The 18,653-nt window shown below is 42.9% G+C and overlaps 2 protein-coding genes across 3 annotated transcripts; both read left to right on the plus strand.

Moving 5' to 3' along the window:
* Positions 1–703: 703 nt before the first annotated feature.
* ensaa (endosulfine alpha a) lies at positions 704–11,026 on the plus strand. Of its 2 annotated transcripts, none has more exons than XM_062529538.1 (3): positions 704–880; positions 6,089–6,214; positions 8,791–11,026. In XM_062529538.1, exons 1-3 carry the CDS (start codon positions 824–826, stop codon positions 8,959–8,961), a joined length of 354 nt encoding a protein of 117 aa, XP_062385522.1. In that variant the 5' UTR covers positions 704–823; the 3' UTR covers positions 8,962–11,026. The 2 variants fall into 2 exon arrangements, with proteins under 2 accessions (XP_062385522.1, XP_062385523.1); XM_062529539.1 differs by having other exon boundaries at positions 6,092–6,214.
* Positions 11,027–15,725: 4,699 nt separating this feature from the next.
* Positions 15,726–18,612, plus strand: mcl1a (MCL1 apoptosis regulator, BCL2 family member a). The gene is made up of 3 exons (XM_062529485.1): positions 15,726–16,359; positions 17,190–17,440; positions 17,723–18,612. Exons 1-3 carry the CDS (start codon positions 15,864–15,866, stop codon positions 17,837–17,839), a joined length of 864 nt encoding a protein of 287 aa, XP_062385469.1. The 5' UTR covers positions 15,726–15,863; the 3' UTR covers positions 17,840–18,612.
* The last annotated feature ends 41 nt before the right edge of the window (positions 18,613–18,653 follow it).

Raw genomic sequence — 18,653 nt, forward strand, 5'->3', positions numbered from 1 at the left:
TATTTGTTTACTTAGAATAGAATAGAATAGAAGAATAGAATATATACTTTTTTGATCCCGTGAGAGAAATTCAGTTCTCTGCATTTAACCCAATTTAACCGAATTAGTGAACACACAGCACACAGTGAACACACAGTGAGGTGAATCACACAACCCAGAGCAGTGAGCTGCCTGCCCAACCAGCGGCGCTCGGGGAGAGGTGAGGGGTTAGGTGCTTGCACTTTTCTATAATAATAGCCTAATAATAATAATAATAATAATAGCTTAATAATAATAATAATAATAATAATAATAATAATATATTCATTGGTTAATTAATGTAAGTATCGTTGACAGAGACACTTTTGATATTTTACTGACAATCTTGCAATAGTATAGGTTGCTGAAGTGATGTAGGTTAAAAAAAAAAAAAAAAAAACACTCACTGTAGGCCTATACAGTGTTATGGGATACGCCTTTGATGCCTTGATGATTAGGAACACCTGTCAGATTATGAAAATGAATACTAGATTATTAGACACAACATAGATTCCTAATTGCAACTTTTGTTCATTTAGGCAACACAATACAAACGAGAAGCCTGCATAATAATATGTTTTGCTTAAAATGCCAAAGCGGTTACTTTCCCTCATTGGTGAATGTATTTGTCATTCATGTATTTGTCATGCCTCCTTGCGTGACGTCAGATGTGTCAATCGCCATTTTGGAATAAGAATAGGAAGATTGTACAGGAGTGCCGTGGGCTGAGGGCAGAGTGTATCTTATATAAAAGCTTCCTTTTTCAGGCGACGAAAAGGCGCTTTACCGTTTCCCGAGAAGAAACATGTCGTCAGAGAATCAAGAGTCCGAGGCGCCATTGGAGTCCGGAGAGGAGAAACAGGTAGGTTTTATTGTGCAGCCTACCTTGGACAGTGCAGGGCTTTGGAAGTCAGCTAACGTTAGCTAGCTGTAAGCCTGCTACGTCGCTTATTTTAAACCAGTGGCTTACTGTCACAGTACCCTGACATCTAGGAATCAAGATAAGATGGGTGTATTGATTGTACCATTGCGTCCTGGCCATGTTTTATTACCTGTCGCCTTACTGTGAATGTGTAATTACATGTCGTGACATCGAGCTAGTCCATATTCGGGCAAGGCTCAGATATCCTGCCTTAATGCACAAGTTATCCTTTCCCATATTGTAGGTTAGGTGATCAGTCGCAAAAAAATCGTTCCCCTCATTGGTCAGTACTGTTGTCAAGCTTCAGAGGTGTCTTCCGGTTCTGATGACTAAATAATTCGTGCGCAGCTCTGCCATGTTGATCCAGTTCACAGGAACAGCGGAGGAGAGAGTAGGCGTGATTGCTGCTGTTCAGGCGCTTGGTGTCCATCTGCATCAGCAGGCTGAGATGTCAAGTGTCACGGTCTCTTGGGTGCCTTTAGGGCTAGAAACACAGCAGAATATCGGGATACTGCTCTTATCCTCAAACACAAGCATCAATCAATGTATGACACTCTTTAAGGCTCTTTTATTCTTTAAGATTGGCCCATATAATGTTTTCTGCAAGGCCTATGTTTCTGCCTAACATATCCGGGTCCTTCTTGAGATGAGGGACAAGTTCCTTTTTCAATAATATCATATCCCCAGCTGACTGTATTTGTCCAAACCTATAGACTACCTGTTGGAGAACTGGGACTCTTCAAGAGTGTTATGTTTGCTAGTGTTTGTGTGTTTCACTCAAATCAGTGCAAGATGACCCAGTGCTGCGACAGTGTCTGCATGCCATACAACTGCACTACTTGTCTTGCAATGTTTCCATGTGACACCCTATGTAAAGATAAGGCATGTTTATTGCATTTGACAAGAAGCCACAATAGTACTCAATACAGTGTATTGTTGCTGCCACTTTCTTATCGAATGCTCGCATCACCGATCAGTTGTTGCTGTCAGACACCCCTAAATGCACAGTAACCCTGCTAAGCGGCTGCTAAGCTAAATCATTGCTGCGCTGCATCAGCAACCACCCCACAGTTTACACCACTCCTCTCCACATCTCAGCCACCTGATCTTACTGCACAACGTGCTCATCAGTAGCTCAATAGAAGGGTAGGCCGTAAGCTCCGGAGTGTTGATACCATTCTAAGATCTTGTTGGCGTCACCAAATGGCACTGCACCTCAACATTACTTAATAAGCTTAATACCAGGATACAGTGTTTTTGCAGCGCAGGGAGAACCTCACTAACCACCATCAATGTGTATAGCACCCACCTGGTGCTACCCACTGTTATCAATACATTCTAGTTTACTGTACTGTACTGGCAACCTACATAAAAATCCCAACCAAAGAATGGAAAGTGCAGCAGGCCTTGGTACTCTAAAACACAAAAGAGCCGACAGCCATCTTAACGTTTATAACAAAGTCTGCCTGAAGGCTTTTAGCACAGTGCATGGCGCTCATGACATGACCCTATTCTGTGTAACGGTCTCTTAAATATTTTACCTCCACTGCAGTTGAGGCAGCAGTGCAGTCTGTGACCAAAAATCATGACGCGGGCAGGGCAGGTGTACGCATGCATCATCATCATCATCATGCATACACATTGATTTTAAAGCGGGATTTTTCTCCGCAGTGACTTGTTGTGGGCGCAGTGGCCGTGCTGCTCAGAGAGAGAGAGAGAGAGAGAGAGAGAGAGAACGAGAGAGAGAGCGAGAGAACAAGAGAGAGAGAGAGATGGGCCTCTGAGACTCACTACTGACGGCATGTGGCCTGTGTACAGTCTGAACAGACAGACTCTTCAATGTGCCCTCAGTGGAGAAGCCAAAAAGCCCAGGAGAGAGAGTAGCCTATATCTCAGGCTTGTAGTACTTTTGTCTCTCTCCAGCTGGAAAGTGACTTGTCCAGACTTGGATTCATTTCACATAAATGGTTAAAGTGACCTGTCCAGTCTGTGTTTTTCACATACATGGTTTAAGTCAGGGGTTCACAAACATTTGGTTCCAAGGACTCCTTGTGGGAGTCAGAGGACCCCCATACAATCATAACAATTAAGCATACGCCATTTATATCTGAAGTTATGTCCAGGTTCACTATCCTGTGTTTTCTGGCAGGTGTACAGCTTGGTATTTTGTCAACTTTGGATTTTGCGTCACTTGATGACGTGGACTGACTCTAACGTTTCTCCACGTTCATCAGCTGGCTAGCTGGCAAATAAACCAACCTAAGCAACTGTAAGAATGGTTCTTTGTGACCTGAATGAAGTGATTTAAGTGAAGTGACCTCAAACCTGGATGAGTTAACTCAAGAGTTTGTGGTAAAAAAAAATCTCTTAATAGAAGAGTCATGTGTAAAGCAAAGTCTTACAGATCTTCTATTAGGAGGTTTACCAAATGAACTTACTCAAGTTAACTTATATGTGAAATAACCTCCCTGCTCTTCCGCCCACTTTCATGGACATCCATAGTTTGTTGGCTTTTGAGGTTATGGTTTTTCATCATGCTTCAGTCAGGTCAAGTTGTGAATGGTAGAACCTTGGAGCGTTGAAGCTACAGTAAGCATATAGGGGTCTACCTTTTGAGATAAATATGCAAGGTATGCAGTGAGAGACGATGTGTGGGCGTTACTGTTTTCTGTTGTAATGACTTGCTAAAAGTGTACTGATATGGAAGTCCAAGGTCCTGTATCATTTAATTCAATACTTCCTCTGTTGATATTTAAGGATGATTTGTAGCTTCTCTGCTGTAATATGACCAGCGTAAAGATAAGCAACTCACCATTCCCGAGGCCATTATTATCACAGCAGTAAAGGTGGAATTAATCCCAGGCAAGCTAATCATTCACCTGTTTATAGCAGTGTCGTAAATATTGTGTACCTTGCTCATTTGTGTATCTTGTCATAAATTCATACGCCCACGCATTGTCTTCCTATCTGGGAGACTTCTCATGCACTTTATGAAACCCTCATTCAGTTACTAGAATAAACAAATAGCAGCAACGAATAAATGGAGTGTAACGCTGTTTATACAAAGGGGAAGGGCTAGGCACTCCTGTCCTGCAGCTTACCTTGGTGTAGCCTATATAGAGAGCCATCTGTCTCTCACTACTGCTTCTAAATGTATGCAAGGCTGGTGTGCTGCAGTTGGATGGGTATAGGTTAGCTAAGGCACTTAATGCCACGAAGGAGGGATCATCCCGTTGGATCTGTAAAGCTCTGTACACATTAATGCAGCGATCACCCTCAGGGACTTTTAAGCACCCTGTTCAAAGGACATATGCACAGGGGCTGCAGCAAACCCTTCCTCAAAAGCCCCCTGCTTTGTGGCCTTCTCGTTTCCTGCTCTTGCTTATAGCTGCCTACATCCAGGCTTATGAAGGGGCTTTGTAACCAAAGACAACCTCAGTCATATCTATGTGGGGCTGGCTGAGGGTCTCCTGGCCCTGGAGTAGGGCTGCACAATTAATTGATTTGTAATCAAAATCGTGAATTTAAACTACTGCAATTAACTAATCACAAATGTATTTTTTATATTCATGTCATCTTCCTTGTGTGACAGACAGTGAAGGCTAGTGTTGTGCTTCTCCTGCATCAGGCATTCTTACCAATCAGAAGTGGGCCAACTTAAAGCAATAGCATTGAACTGAAGCTTGACTTTCAAAAATTGTATCAGAAATCACAAATTGCAATCACAATATTGGTCAGAAAAAAATGCAATTAGATGTTTTCGCCAAATGGGGCATACCTACCCTGGAGGCTGCAGCCATATGAAGGAACCCCAAAGCGACTGTCTTCATTTGGTGCTATTGTGTGTCAGGACGCTGAGACCACCTTCCTCAATCATGCTAGCAAAAAATACTTTGAATGCTACCCAGTGCCCAGGAGAAACTAGCCTCACTAATAAGAGAGACAGGAAAAGGAAGAAAAAAAAGAAACTAAGCTTTCATTAAAAAAAAAAAAGCTGTGCACCTATATCAAGTGCAGCTAGACCTACTAGGCTTAGTTTAACTCCTGGCATCAGAGTCTGTCTTTTGCTTCCAGGCCAGGCCACTGATAGATGGGATATTGTCTCCTTGTAGTCTCAATAGCATACAGTAGATGGACGACCACAGCTATTCGTCAAGTCAGCCTAGTGGCTCTTTCTGCTCTGCTTACTGGCGAGATAGGACCGGGGCGAGGCTCGTTGGACTTGGAGATAACAGGGTGGCTCGCCAAAGAAGAGTTTTCTGAACCCTGGACATCCGATTGGTGCGCCCTGTGGTGTGGTATCATCTTGTCGATGCAAATTCATACCAACCACTAAGGGATGACACAAACGGATGGTTTGTCTTTTGCCTCACACTGCGGCAGACACTTTCAGACCTGGCGTTGTGTAGCCTGGTTTTGTTGAGCTTCCACATAGCATTTACATTTATTAATTTAGCAGGAACTGTTCAAAGTGATTTACATATGTCAACTATATTGCAAAGGATTACATTGTCCCCAGAGAAACTTGGGGGCAAGGGCCTTGCTCAAGTGCACAGTGATGGAATTGAACCCACAACTTTTCAGGCTGATGCACGCTAGCACAGCTCCTGAACCACTGCATTACTACCTTTGCAACATTGGATGATATAATGTTTCATTCCATGAACCACAACCCTGGTTGACAAGGGTGTTGGTCCTGACGTCTATCACATAATCAAGGCAGAAAGGACCTTCAGAAATGGCTGCACCCCAGTGTAATAGCTTTGAATGAGGGGGGGGGGGGGGTAGGGGTCGTGGGGATGTAGGTGAGTGAAATTGAATAAACCAATCACAGTGCAACCAATGTTAAATTCTGATCAGTCCATATATCTTTTTTTTACTGAACTTTGACCTGACTGTCCGTTTAATGCACCTGACTTCACTCGGGCCACAGTGCGTGAGCCTCTTAAATCTGCATTTAAACTCGCACCCATAAAGTCAAACACGTTCCGAAAATGTAAAAGATAGCTGAAAGTTTGAAAGACAGGCTTGTGTTATCGTGACTGACACAACCTTGAGGTTGTATTTCAAAAAAGAGTGACAATAATTTCAGATGAAAATGTTGGACTTGCTGTGCGTGTGGGCGTTAATGAGCATCTCTGTCCCCAGCAGGACTCCCAGGAGAAGGACGCCAACCCAGTGAAGTCAGAGGAGGCCAAGCTCAAGGCCAAGTACCCCAACCTGGGGCAAAAGCCAGGAGGGTCAGACTTCCTGATGAAGAGACTACAGAAAGGGGTAAGAGAATTGTGCTTGGATTGTTCAACCGTATTGCTACTCTCTGGGTTCTAATTTGTCTCTTAGTGCTCTAATTTAGAAATCTGGCAATATCTAGATCTTATTTAACAACAAGGCAAACTCTGTTTGTAAATTTAATACAACGAGCAAGATCCTAAGCTCAAACATCAGTGGATCAGCTCAATACTACTTAATACCTTACAATAGCTTTAGTTCGCATTCAAGACACTTTGCTGGTTGAGGGACTTTGCTCTTTGCCCACTATTCAAATGAGGGCCCTTAATGTGCCAGCCCAGCAGATATTGGCTGAATCCCAAAGTGAGCCCTGAGGACTAAGGACTAAAGACTCACAGACTTACTTGAAGGGAGTGAGTGAGTGTGTGAGGCCACATGGGCTCAGATGGGTATAAATGGGATTGGGACAGAACTTCACGAGATCACATGTACTGTACCTTGGCGATGTTTAATTACAAAGCCGTTGCTGACACTTGCACCATGCACGTGTGTCGTGCCGTTGTTTATGTTTGTAATTTACGGTTTTCCTATGGTCTCCATGGTAAACCTCACAACGCTTTGAACTGTGTGTAATTCCCTTTGGTGAAGTCTGCACCGATGCAGACTCACAGAAAGGGCTTGGTAAGTGTGTACTCAAACCCTCACATCCTTTGAAATGCAACATTGGGACAGCCCTAAGCCCTTACAAATTTGGTGAGAATGCGCAGCAAAGTCTGTGAGTCCGGATTTTGGGATTGGGCCATTGGTTTCATCATCTATGCTCACTGCATCATTATTCAGTGGGGACGTTTGTGTGCGCCTTGCAGTTTCAAATTGGAGTCTTCTGTTGGGATTAGGAAAAGGGATAGGATGTGAAAGAGGGGGAAAAAAATGTAAGAAGGGTGGTCTAGATTCATTTTTGATCTGCCTTAGCATAGATTCAGTTCTTTGACGTCAGGGTTAATCACTTGTGTCCTACCACCTGCTGTTTGATGAAAGGAAGATTCAATGGCAGTGTTTATTCATTTAGAGCATCTCACATTTCAAGGGCTCACTTTAAGCAGTGCACTCGAAAACACTTGTCAAAAGAGTCTTTTTGATCATTTATCACAATGCTAAGCTTTGGTATGATTTAACACACACACACACACACACACACACACACACACACACACACACACACACACACACAATCCACTCATTCAACAATCACCTCGCATATAGGTTTTAGATTTTTTACCAGAGGAACCCAATTTTCTAACCTCCTCGTGTAGTGGCTTCTCTTACTCTCCATATCACAATTAGTAGCATACAAGTAAATTGCTCATGTTCAGTGCTTTGCCACTACACACCAGTGTATATACGCACACTGAGATAAAGCATTGCACTTCCAGCCCAAAGCACATTCCCTGTGAGGGGTAAAATTGTGAAGTAAATGTGGTTGGAGTGCACTTTAAAAATGAAAGTGGAAGCGCCTCAGGCTTTCTCCTCATATTCAAAGTGGTTGTCACATCCCCTCATAATTGCAAATGGCGCGATGAGACTTAGTGAGTGTGTGACGCTGCCTCAGCTTGTGTTGTGCTCACACGGCTACAGTGGAAATGCAGTTAAAAATAAAATAAAATAAAAACAAAAACGCCACTGCAGCAAAACAACTCGGTGGATCTGAAAATATTTAACATTAAGTGGTTATTGCTGCAAATTGTGTTAATTGGGGGTTGCTAAATAAAGAGGTACCAGTAATTATGACCGCCGCTAGCGTAGCTAGTGTAACCGTATAGGGATTGTCCCCTTAATGTAGTCATACATTTTAAATTGCTCACTGTTGAATATAACTATTGTTTTTTTTTATTATTTGTATGTCGCATTGCACAAAAGTGTCAAATCCAGTAGCCATAACACATAAACACACCCACACATGCACGCACACACACACACACAGTCACACACCCACCCACATGCACTCGCACATATAAACACACATGCAGGCAAGCATTAACAGGCGCACGTACACACACCATTACCCCCCCCACACACACACACACACACACACACGCACACACACAAGGGAACCTACACACACAGAAGCACATGCATGCACAATAACAAACACAAAAGTAGGGGATGGAGTAGGAGATGGAGACAAATTGACAAGCGTGATTTTTTTTTGCTGAGAGAATATGGAGGGCTGGGCGGCAGTCGTATTTTGTACCGCTCTCCGGTACATCTAGTGTTCATATGTGTTTGTGTATTTTCTGTTTAGTTTTAGTTGGATGACTTGTTACGTGTATAATTGGATGTTTTCTCCCCTCTAGTTTGTCAGCCTACAGGCCTGTGACTCATAACTTTGCAGGCTTTTGATTCATTATAATGTTCATCTCTTCCTCTCTTCTCTCTCTCTCTTATTGTCTTTCTCTTCTTTCCACTTCTGTCATCTTTGCCTCCTCTACTTTTTTCCTCTCTCTTTCTCATTCTGTTTCCCTCTCTCTCTCTTTCTCTTTCTCTCTCTCTCCATCTCCATCTCCCTCTCTCCTTCCTTCCCCCTCTCCCTCCTCTCTCTCTCTCCCTCTCCCTCTCTGCAGCAAAAGTACTTCGACTCAGGCGACTACAACATGGCCAAGGCCAAGATGAAGAGCAAGCAGTTGCCGGTGGCTGGTCCAGAGAAAGGGCTGGTGACCGGGGACCACATCCCCACGCCACAGGACCTGCCTCAGAGGAAATCCTCTCTAGTCACCAGCAAGCTGGCTGGATAGAGCGCAGTCACCCACCTGCCACTCCCGAACCCCTATCCCTGTACCCCGATCACTCCAATTGAGTATGCCCCCTTGCCCCACCTCTCTCTCTCTCTCTCTCCCTCCTCGCCCAATCCCCACCTCCCCACCAGGTTCCTTATGAGTGTCTTGAAGCAGGATGCAGGTCCGACACACACACAGCCCATAACGGAAGATGGTGGATAGATCGACAACCCCCCCTCCCCCCAACCACCCACCCACCCTCAGTGTATCCTCCCTCAGATAGTAACGTTAACTCTCTCTCATCACTGCTGATTGTGTCTTCTTCACCTCTGGCTCTGTTGCCATTTTCATCCCTTTAGTTAAACCCTCCCTATGCCCATACTCCCTCCTCCACCACCACCACCACCACCAACATCACAACAAACTCATCCCTTCCCTTGTCCGCCACATACCTTATAGCATCAGATTGTCTTTTAAAGCTGTAGTGAGATGTAGAGGTGCACAGGTACTCCTTATCAAAGGCCAATACGTTCTTTATTCAAATAAACTTAGCTAGAATTCAAATCCAGGAAACAGTTACAAAAGTATGTTAAACATAAGACTCGTACCGTACAATAATACTTTATCCAGAATAGAAGAGGCAGTGACGGGAAAGTTCAGTGTTTTGTTTTTTGTTTTCTTCAGAAAGGGATTCTTTTGTTTTTTTCTTCCTAAACGGCTTGATGTGTCCTCCCAAATCTTTTTTTTTTTGCACACAGTTGGCCATTTTGGCCAGGCCTACAGTTATCGCTGAAAGGATTCCTGGTTTGGCTTAAACAAGGGCCTTAACTTGTTTGTTTATCCACGGTTATTAGCTTCTTAATATGAGCTCACCAACAACGGTCTGTTTGAATAGAAACTCAATCTGACTCCGTGGGCAATGATCTGTGACACAGGGAGTGACCGGGATGTGTGTTGCTCCCAGTCGTGTACCTATGGCCGAGACCAGTGCACCTCTAGTGATACTTTCACAACCAAATATAACCAATGTATTCCTGGATACTGGCTCTGTTGCAACACACGTTTGTTTGTTTGATGTGCCGTGCAATAGGAGCTAGCATCCTGTCCCAAGAATTTAAGGAACCAAAGAAACTGGGACGACTAGACAATGGAGAAAAAAACAATGTTAGCAGGTCAACTCAAGGACTCTGACGGTTCCTCAAGGCCTGTCCTTTAAACCAATCGGGATCACCCTTATGCAATTAGAATGTGCCCGACGTGAGTTTAGACGTCGGGCATGTTTTGCTGGTGCTTGCCTATCACGCCAGCCTTGCTCATATGTGCCCCACCTGGCTGTTGTGTTGGCTGTATGAGCCAGATATTCGAGATATTTCACTCAGATGTCATCTGGCACGACCAGTTTTCTGGAGTGCGTCTTTCTGAATCTTCATGAAGAAGCAAGGACTGAGTTTAAAAACAAAACAAAACAAAATGATATTAATGATGCATGTTGAATGCACATTTTCTTTGATCTAAAACTTGATGTGGATGGAAATAAATGAACTGCTAGAACATATGGCTTATTGACAAATCATAACTATATGATATTTATACAAATACTCATGGACAAATCATGAATTCCAAAACACTCCTGTCACCAAATCTGTAATCAGTCAGATATGTTAGACGGTATCACTCATTTTGAAATACTACTACTAGAAATGCATAGCTACTTGATAAGTCACATTCCTGTGGGTGTGGGAAAAAAATGTTGATCTTGGGGAGAGGAATGGCAGGAATGGCAGGAGTGGCCGGAGTGGCAGAAATGAAAGCAGTTTTCCCCACGTCATCACGTCGTTGCTGCAGATGCAGCCGGAGCTTCGGTTGTCCCTCGTCCCTCATCCCCTCCTGTCTCCTCCCTGCCGGGGCGCTCACTGGGAACAAAAAAAGAAAAAAGAAAAGGGGCGAGGGGAAGAAAAGGGAAAAAAACCCCGACAAGACTGTATCTGCTGTACCATACTGGGCTGGGACAGGCAGCGTTCTTTATGATCACTGCTTCTACTGTTGTCATGACTACTACGCTTTCTGTTGCTGCTCTGAACGAGGGGGGTGTGGGTGGGTGGGGGGGGGGGGGGGGGTCACGCAGTCGCCACCAGGAGAGTGTTTGCGTGTGTGTGAGTTCAAGATGTGGCCACAGCCGCAGGGAGAGCACAGTGTCAGTGACCCGAGTCTTAAGTTGTTGTCAGAGAAGGAGTTGTTTCTTCCTGTTTGAGTTTTTATTATACGGTGGGAATGATCGGAGCGGAGAGTGCAACAGCACGTCTGTCACTAATGCTGAGTGAACAGTGGCGGGTAATTCTGATGTCGAGGGTGAATCGAAGAGTTGATGAGGATGATGTAATGGCTGTGGTAAGTAACAGCAGGTGCTGTTACCGTGGTCACAAGCATTTGATGGGATGGAAAGGGTTGACAGTTAAGTGACGGAAGTTAATTCAAAAACAGACACACAGGAACATCTCAGGTGTTTTAGGCAGCATGGACAACTTAAAATCGCTTTAAGTAATGGATGTCAATATTTCCTCGATTACCTGAGACAGGAATTGCCCCTATACTGCGTAAATGATATCCCCGCTTTTTGAAAATGAATAGGTGGTTCTAAATTGTTAGTGTTGAATATTCACAAGTTTCCTGAAATAAGTCATCAGCTTGACTTTCCATGCCTGTCTTTTGAAAATAGCCTAAATGCCTTCCCCAGCACATTTCCACTTTATTATATTGTCAAGATTACAAAAAAAGGTGAATATTACCTCATGTTTTTCAACCTACAGTGTAAAGGGAGAGTGAGATATTGCAGCCCTTTCTGTCACAGCCAATCATTTACTAGGCTGCCATCTATCTCATAGCCAGTTATAACATTGGCTACCTTTTCATCAACCAATCATCAGCTGGTCTGCTTGTTTCATATCCAATCATCAGCTGTGCTGTCCAGCAAGCCTCGGCCAGCCACTATGTTGGCAACTGGGGTGGGCGGCAAACTCAGAGAATCTTTCCCCCTGAGTTCTAGAGATGTCCAGTTGACAATGTACGCCCAGTAAATGGAGTTAAATGGAAAGATGGCAAGAAACCTAGTGGTCAACTTGTGCAATGTTTCAAAGGTGTACAAATGATTTTGTTCTTGAGAGATGGGCTTTGAGAACCGGGAAATTCAGAGAGAAAGATGATGTGTGATTTGAGTGTATATGTTTTTTCTGCCATCTGCCTTAGTCCCAGCCTCATGTAAATAGCTGTTGTTTATCTTTCGTTTTTTGCTTATGTACCACAAATCTGTTGGTTTAATTTGTATTTGGTTTCACTTTTGCTCAGTCTTTCGTTTTTGTGTGTGTGTTTTTTTTTCTTTTCTCTTTCTTTCTTTTGTTTTGACTCCGCTGCTCCCATGTTAACCTGTGTGGGCAGAACTAGCAGGAAACGAAAATAAAACCGCCATGCATCTACTGCGCCCAAAAAGCACAGCAATTGGCCTTCAGAGCCCTCCACAATAACTCACAAGGGAATCAGCCTGTGTTCATTTATTGTATGAACACAGAGTAAACTGGAATGTATAGCTGCTACATGTAAGGGGGATTGAAAGGTGCTATACGGAGATGATTAAACACACAGGGGTCGACCTTGGTGCATTTCTCACATGCTTTGGCTGCTTAGCTCAGGAGCGGCCATCTTAGATTCTGGAGAGGCCTGCTGGTGGAGACACCACTGCATTTGTTTATGGGATCATTGGCGGCCTCTGGTCGGATGCGAAGCCTTGTTAGGGTGGTCAGTAAGCCTGTTGAGGAGGGCTGTCCAGCTGTCTGACGTTAGCAGAGGCTATATTTGGAGTATGGACACACCTATACACACCTTGTGTGTTTATGACTAGTCGTGACAGAGGTAAATACAATGATTCAATGATTCGACGAACAGATAGTAGACATATCCCACATCTGGGTGTGTTTAACGTCTTTGGAATTGCGTAGTGTGAGCCAATCAAGAGTCTGTCTAAAGGTCACCTTGTGTCTGATTGGGTTTGTCCATGTGCGTTACAGGGCACGGCCCTGCCATGCTGCACAGACGGGTGGAACAGGCCTCTTATTAAAGATGTGGCTACAAAATAGGATAAGCTAATGCTTCATCATTGCCCCTGCAGGATCTCTACTACACTACTTGCCATTGTGAAACAAATGTTTTTGTTTTTGTTTTGTTTCATTTGTTTTTGCTGTTGAATTATAAACACACTACTGTAACAAACGAACTGCAGAATTGTGCCAGGAAAGGAGTGAATTGTTGGACTGGAAATGGGACAAATATGGTCAAATGTAGAGAATGTCTAATAATGTCAGTGTGGAAAGGACTTTTTTGTCAGTATTTGAAATAAAATTTTACATGAATTCTCAGCTTTCATCTCATTTTTTTTTTCATATGGGCTCCTACAGTGCTGACTGTGTTCATCTGCATGGCACCGTGTTTACTTGGAAGTCGCATTTGTTGACATGTAGTATGCCACCACTGTCATGGTGTACTGTTAAATATAGGGGTCTGTTGCTGGGGCTTGCGTCATGTGCTATGTAGCGATCATTTCCTTCCCGTGGTAACATGAGAATAAACACTGTATCGCAAGCATTATTTCAGTCTGACAGTAAACATGGTGTCATGTTATATAAATGAACCAGCATCGGCAAATATCAGCATTGGCCAGTAGAGGGCAGAATTTGAGGCTGAGTGGCCAGGGCCAGGCGAAGGATTTGTACACCGTCCTCAAACTTGAAGAAATTTGAACAATTTTATCAGATAGTTTATTGAATTGTCTTTAGATGCGGCCTGTATTTTTGTTTTTTTTAAAAATATATATAGGAAGTGACATTAAGCAATAAAACTTGTAGGCAGTGGATAGAGTATACTTATGCCACATTTATTTGTTTGTTTGTTAAACATTTCCTTTTTACAAACATTGTCAGAGGAACAAACAATTTGTTGAATGCACACAACTGTTGCTATGGGTTGTGCATTTTTGACAGCCTAAAAAACAAAAAAACCCAACTCGGTACCTTTAAAGGACTTGAATTGGATAATCAAAGGGTCAAATTCCTGTGAAATTCCTATCCTAATGTGTTCGATCTAAGTGTAAATTCTTATGGGGAAATTCCATTCCTGGTGATCAATTAAAGGGTAAAATTCCCATGCTGTGGAATTCAGACCCAGCGGTGATGGGTAAAATGTAAAATTCCTAAAATTCATAGGGGTGGCTGCCAGCCAGTTTCTTTTTTTTATCCAGAACAAACCAGAGAGTTGTTGCGAGGTTTCATTAGTCAGATGAATGAGGAAAATGTGTGGTTTTGATGACACAGCCTTTTTAAAATAGTGCCTAGCCAGTTTCTTTTTTTTTATTTTTTATCCAGAACAAACCAGAAAGTTGTTTCATGAGTCAGATGAATGAGGAAAATGTGTGTTTTTTGATTACATAATACAAGAATTTTCCAATCATATTGATTTAATTCCAGACAAAAAGGACAGTAAAACCAACCTTCAAACAACTTTAAAAGATACCGGGAGGTGCATTGCAAGACATTTCCGTATATCTAGGATGTGCTCTCATTTTACTCAATTGTGGTGTCATTTTACTAAAACATGTCTCATTTTATTTATGCACTTAAATCATGTGCACATTTTACTAAATTGAAAGTGAGAGCATGATTTAGAATAAGCACATGTTTTTTGGATATACACCAAAAATAGGCCTATCTTGCAATGGCCCCTCCAATGTTCTGTATTCTAATTGATGATCATGTTTGTTGTTATTGTTGAACTTGGACATAAGCGTCTTAGTGGAGCAGCTGCTCAGATTTCCAATTGACCATTTCATGATAAAAGCATCACATTTGGTAAAGAAACCTGTTCAGATTTGGAGACCTGTTCAGATTTGAAATCGAGACACCTCGGATCACAGCCTTTTTTAAATAGTGCACATACATGGATATTATTAGGTGGAAAAGGATAGAGAGAAAAAACGAACAACTACTAGATATTTTACCTTAAATCAATAATTATTCTAATTATTTCAATAATTGAATTAACTTTATTCATATAGCCTAATATATAGCCTACTCCCACCATACTACTCAAAAATCAAGATGTGATAGGCCTATAGTGTGCACATGGGGAGGAGCCTAGATACTACTACACACATATGGTACACTGAACGGCATGAAGATTCAGTTTTGGATTTGGCTGAATCTTCAGCTTTTTGAGAGGATGCAGATGTTGCCAACCAAACTAATCCTGCGCAACGAGGCTGTAATCGTAATTTGTTTTGAAAATATGCTTTTATTTACTTCCACTTTCAACCTGAACTTGCTCAGACTATTCTGGCCCTTGCACTTTCAACCTCATTCTGGTGCCTATAACCTAATATACAAAATCCAAATGTGTCGCCCTATAGGCCAGGGGGCCAAATCTGAGGCGCCTATAGTTCTAAATCTGATCAGAAGCCCTTTGAGTGTATCTTTTTCTAGCCAAATCTAGACTCATTCAGGTGGGTATAGGCCAAGCTTCCAAATGTGATGCTTTTATTAGCCAAGAATTAAGTTTTTGTGCTTAACTGACCCACTATCTGCCAAGAACCATAACAATGATTCAATCCCTATTTTAATCAATACCTCATTATAGAAAAAGCTCATACATCTACTAGCCTAACATATACTACCATATAAGGGTTTCCTGATAATAATGTCCACGCCCCCAAACACTAGGCTATATATAGAGGTAGGTCTGGCTTTCACTTCCGCTTCACTCTACTGTCGGGAGTGTTGTCGAGGTCGTCTCTTGGTTTTACAAACAACGCAAGGGATTTTCGAGTTTTTACTCTTTACGTAATCTTACTTAAACATTACTGAAACTTATCGACAGTAGCCATGAGTCTTTCAACAATGAAGCCCAACGGCGTTGGTGTCGTCGGTTTGCTTTGTCCTCATCTCACGGTTCAAAATGGAGTCGTGGACAACAAGGTCCGTATGGAAGACAGAGGAGCGCCCTCTTCAGCGCCAGGCTCGGGGGCAAAGTCGTTCAGCTTGGAAACCGAAAATAAACGGGATGATTGTCCTGGCGACGTGGATAAAGTTGGCACAACCAGAGTTTCACTACCTTTGAGAACAGGGTTAGGGTTTGATAGTGGTTTTCACAGTTCGGATGACGATGGATCTTTACCCACATCTCCAGACTCTCAGCCATCTAGCCCAGCCTTCCCGACCGAGGACACTGAACTCCACCGAAAAACAAGAGAATTAATCTTGACATTTTACCGGAATTATACAGGGCTCTCGGCTCCAGAACGGAAGGGACACAAAGCCATGAGAACTATGACTAAAGTCGTCCATGAGGTGTTACTAAAGCACGGGATCGTATTCAAAGGTAATTTGAACCATAACTTCACATTGTGGACTTTGCTTCCTTGACAAACTGGCAAGTTGAGAAAATTCCTTTTTAGCTGACGCTAGGCGGAAGTGGCTGTATTTGGAGCCGTTAACGTTACTGATTAACGCGAACCTTAGTCAAGGTTAACCATAGCCACATTGCTGTTTACTTAAATGTTATCTTTTGTGTGTGATTATGAATAACACAGACTTAATTCGGATATAGGAAGACTTAGGAACTTTAATTTCCATAGAAAGTAACGATATGCTCGACCGTGGTTTTTTCTAGTCTACACATACAAATATTTAGGGGAACCGATCTAATCATTTCAGAGAAACTTCGTCATTTCGAAAGTCTGCTTCTTGGAACTGAAGCCCAAATTCTGCGGAAGTGCCTTATCAGGGCATTCAACACACACAGGAAGCTGCGTTTCACGCAAGCGCAAACTAAGACTTGCGTCATATCGCCACTTTCTATGCTTTTCTGGCGTTTGCCAACAACCAAACATACGGAGATAAATGATACTATTATGTGGGTATATGTGCGAACTTATTGGAGGTTGGAGTGCATTTTGTTGTTAGTTCTAACTCTCAACCTAGAGTGCGTTCGGTCTATATAAAGTATATTCTTTATTCTAATTCATGATGTTCGATTTCACTGCTTAGTTATATTCTTGGCCACACTAAATAGTAGGCCTACGTCCTTTTATAGGCTATGTCTATAAAACATAGTTATGACAACACAAATGTTTCCTTGATGTCTGTAAGGGCACCCTATGCCTTCCCACCATATGTGAATTAATGATCTCTTATTTCTGTTGTCTGCAGGTATGATGAAGAGGCTTGATCCAGACCACATTGATGATGGTGTGTCCTTTGTGAGAGACGTGGCTGAGAACACGTTCAGCGATGGCGCCACAAACTGGGGTCGCATTGCCACCCTAGTGGCCTTCGGCGCCGCACTCAGTGAACACCTGAAAGTGGCTGGGCGGCCGGAATGCGTGGAGGCTGTAGCTAACGAGATTTCCTCATACCTGGCCGTCCAGAAGTGTGACTGGTTCCTCAATAACAATGGATGGGTGAGTTACCCTGATACCATGTAGACTACTGACTCAGGCCGCTGAAATTTAGATTGAGGCCTGATTTCTGGGGTTGAAGATCAAACGGTGTTGTGCTCGTTTCAGTTTATCTGTAGTGTAATTTCAAGGGCTGTAATGTTGGTCTATGAATTATTTGATTCCTTAAGAGGATGGCCTCGCATTCAGGATCCAGCCCCCGCCACATAGCACAGGAACATTTAACCAATTCTCTTTTTCCGTGACTGTAGTTAAAGTTTGCGTCCATTATGTTCTTTTCGACAGCATGGGTTCGTGGATTTTTTCCATGTGGAGGACCCCGAGGCTACTGTGAGAAACACACTCATGGCGTTTGCAGGGCTCGCCGGCCTCGGAGCTGGTCTGGCCTTCCTGATAAGGTGAAAGGGACTCTTTCTATCCTCCTTGCCTGTCCAGTCATGGCACAAGGGTGAGACTGGTGCAGAAATGCTGGGATCACAAATGAATGAGTGAATGAAGATCGTACATACACTTAAACCATCAAAGATGTGGCAGTAGGTTGGATGTCTGCCTGTCTCTGGCCTCTATGAAGTCAGGGTCCTGGTTTATTCGCACTCCGTGAGATGTGAGATGTCCGAACTCCCCCCCCATTGTGTCCCACACCCAGCTCCAGCACACACTCTGTGCCTCAGGTCGCCGTAGCTACACAGAACATTGCTTCTATGGTAAAGTCGAGCTGGCCCCAGTGGAGTTGAACTGTTCAGCGGTGTCTTTGACCTTTTGCAGTTGTAGTAAAATTTATTTTTCTATATGTGTATATATATAGTTCCAGAATCTATTAAAAGTTTAGTTTGTTTTCTTCCCCAACCCCACCAAATCTCCACAGTTGCAGCCATCCCTAATGGATAGCCTGGTAGTTTCGTGTGAGGCACAGGCTTTAACTGTGTTTGTTCCTGGCTGAGTCACAACAGGCTGTCCTGTATAATCTGTCAACACACAGACTATATAAGCACTGAGGTGAGACACCAAGTCTGATTCATTTAAGGTTGCTGTATACTGTTTAGTTTATTTATGATTATGCGCCTTAAATCAGATGGTAGATTGTAAAAACAAAACACAGATCAATAAATGAGTATATATATATAAATATTTATATATTTTTCAGTAAATAAAAGAACTTTTATTTTGTGGAAGAATTTTTGTCTGGTGTTTTCGTCATTCACTTTGCTGTGGTTAT

This window comes from Sardina pilchardus, chromosome 24 (assembly GCF_963854185.1).
Source record: "Sardina pilchardus chromosome 24, fSarPil1.1, whole genome shotgun sequence".
Taxonomy (NCBI): Eukaryota; Metazoa; Chordata; class Actinopteri; order Clupeiformes; family Clupeidae; genus Sardina; species Sardina pilchardus.

What these genes read in the sequence shown, in the direction of transcription:
- ensaa (XM_062529538.1), top strand. Translation starts at nt 824, where the DNA reads ATGTCGTCAGAGAATCAAGAGTCCGAGGCGCCATTGGAGTCCGGAGAG. An exon ending in AGTCCGGAGAGGAGAAACAG is followed by an intron (nt 881 to 6,088) that starts GTAGGTTTTATT and finishes CTCTGTCCCCAG; the next exon opens with CAGGACTCCCAGGAGAAGGA. An exon ending in TGAAGAGACTACAGAAAGGG is followed by an intron (nt 6,215 to 8,790) that starts GTAAGAGAATTG and finishes CCCTCTCTGCAG; the next exon opens with CAAAAGTACTTCGACTCAGG.
- mcl1a (XM_062529485.1), top strand. Translation starts at nt 15,864, where the DNA reads ATGAGTCTTTCAACAATGAAGCCCAACGGCGTTGGTGTCGTCGGTTTG. An exon ending in GCACGGGATCGTATTCAAAG is followed by an intron (nt 16,360 to 17,189) that starts GTAATTTGAACC and finishes TGTTGTCTGCAG; the next exon opens with GTATGATGAAGAGGCTTGAT. An exon ending in TCCTCAATAACAATGGATGG is followed by an intron (nt 17,441 to 17,722) that starts GTGAGTTACCCT and finishes TCTTTTCGACAG; the next exon opens with CATGGGTTCGTGGATTTTTT.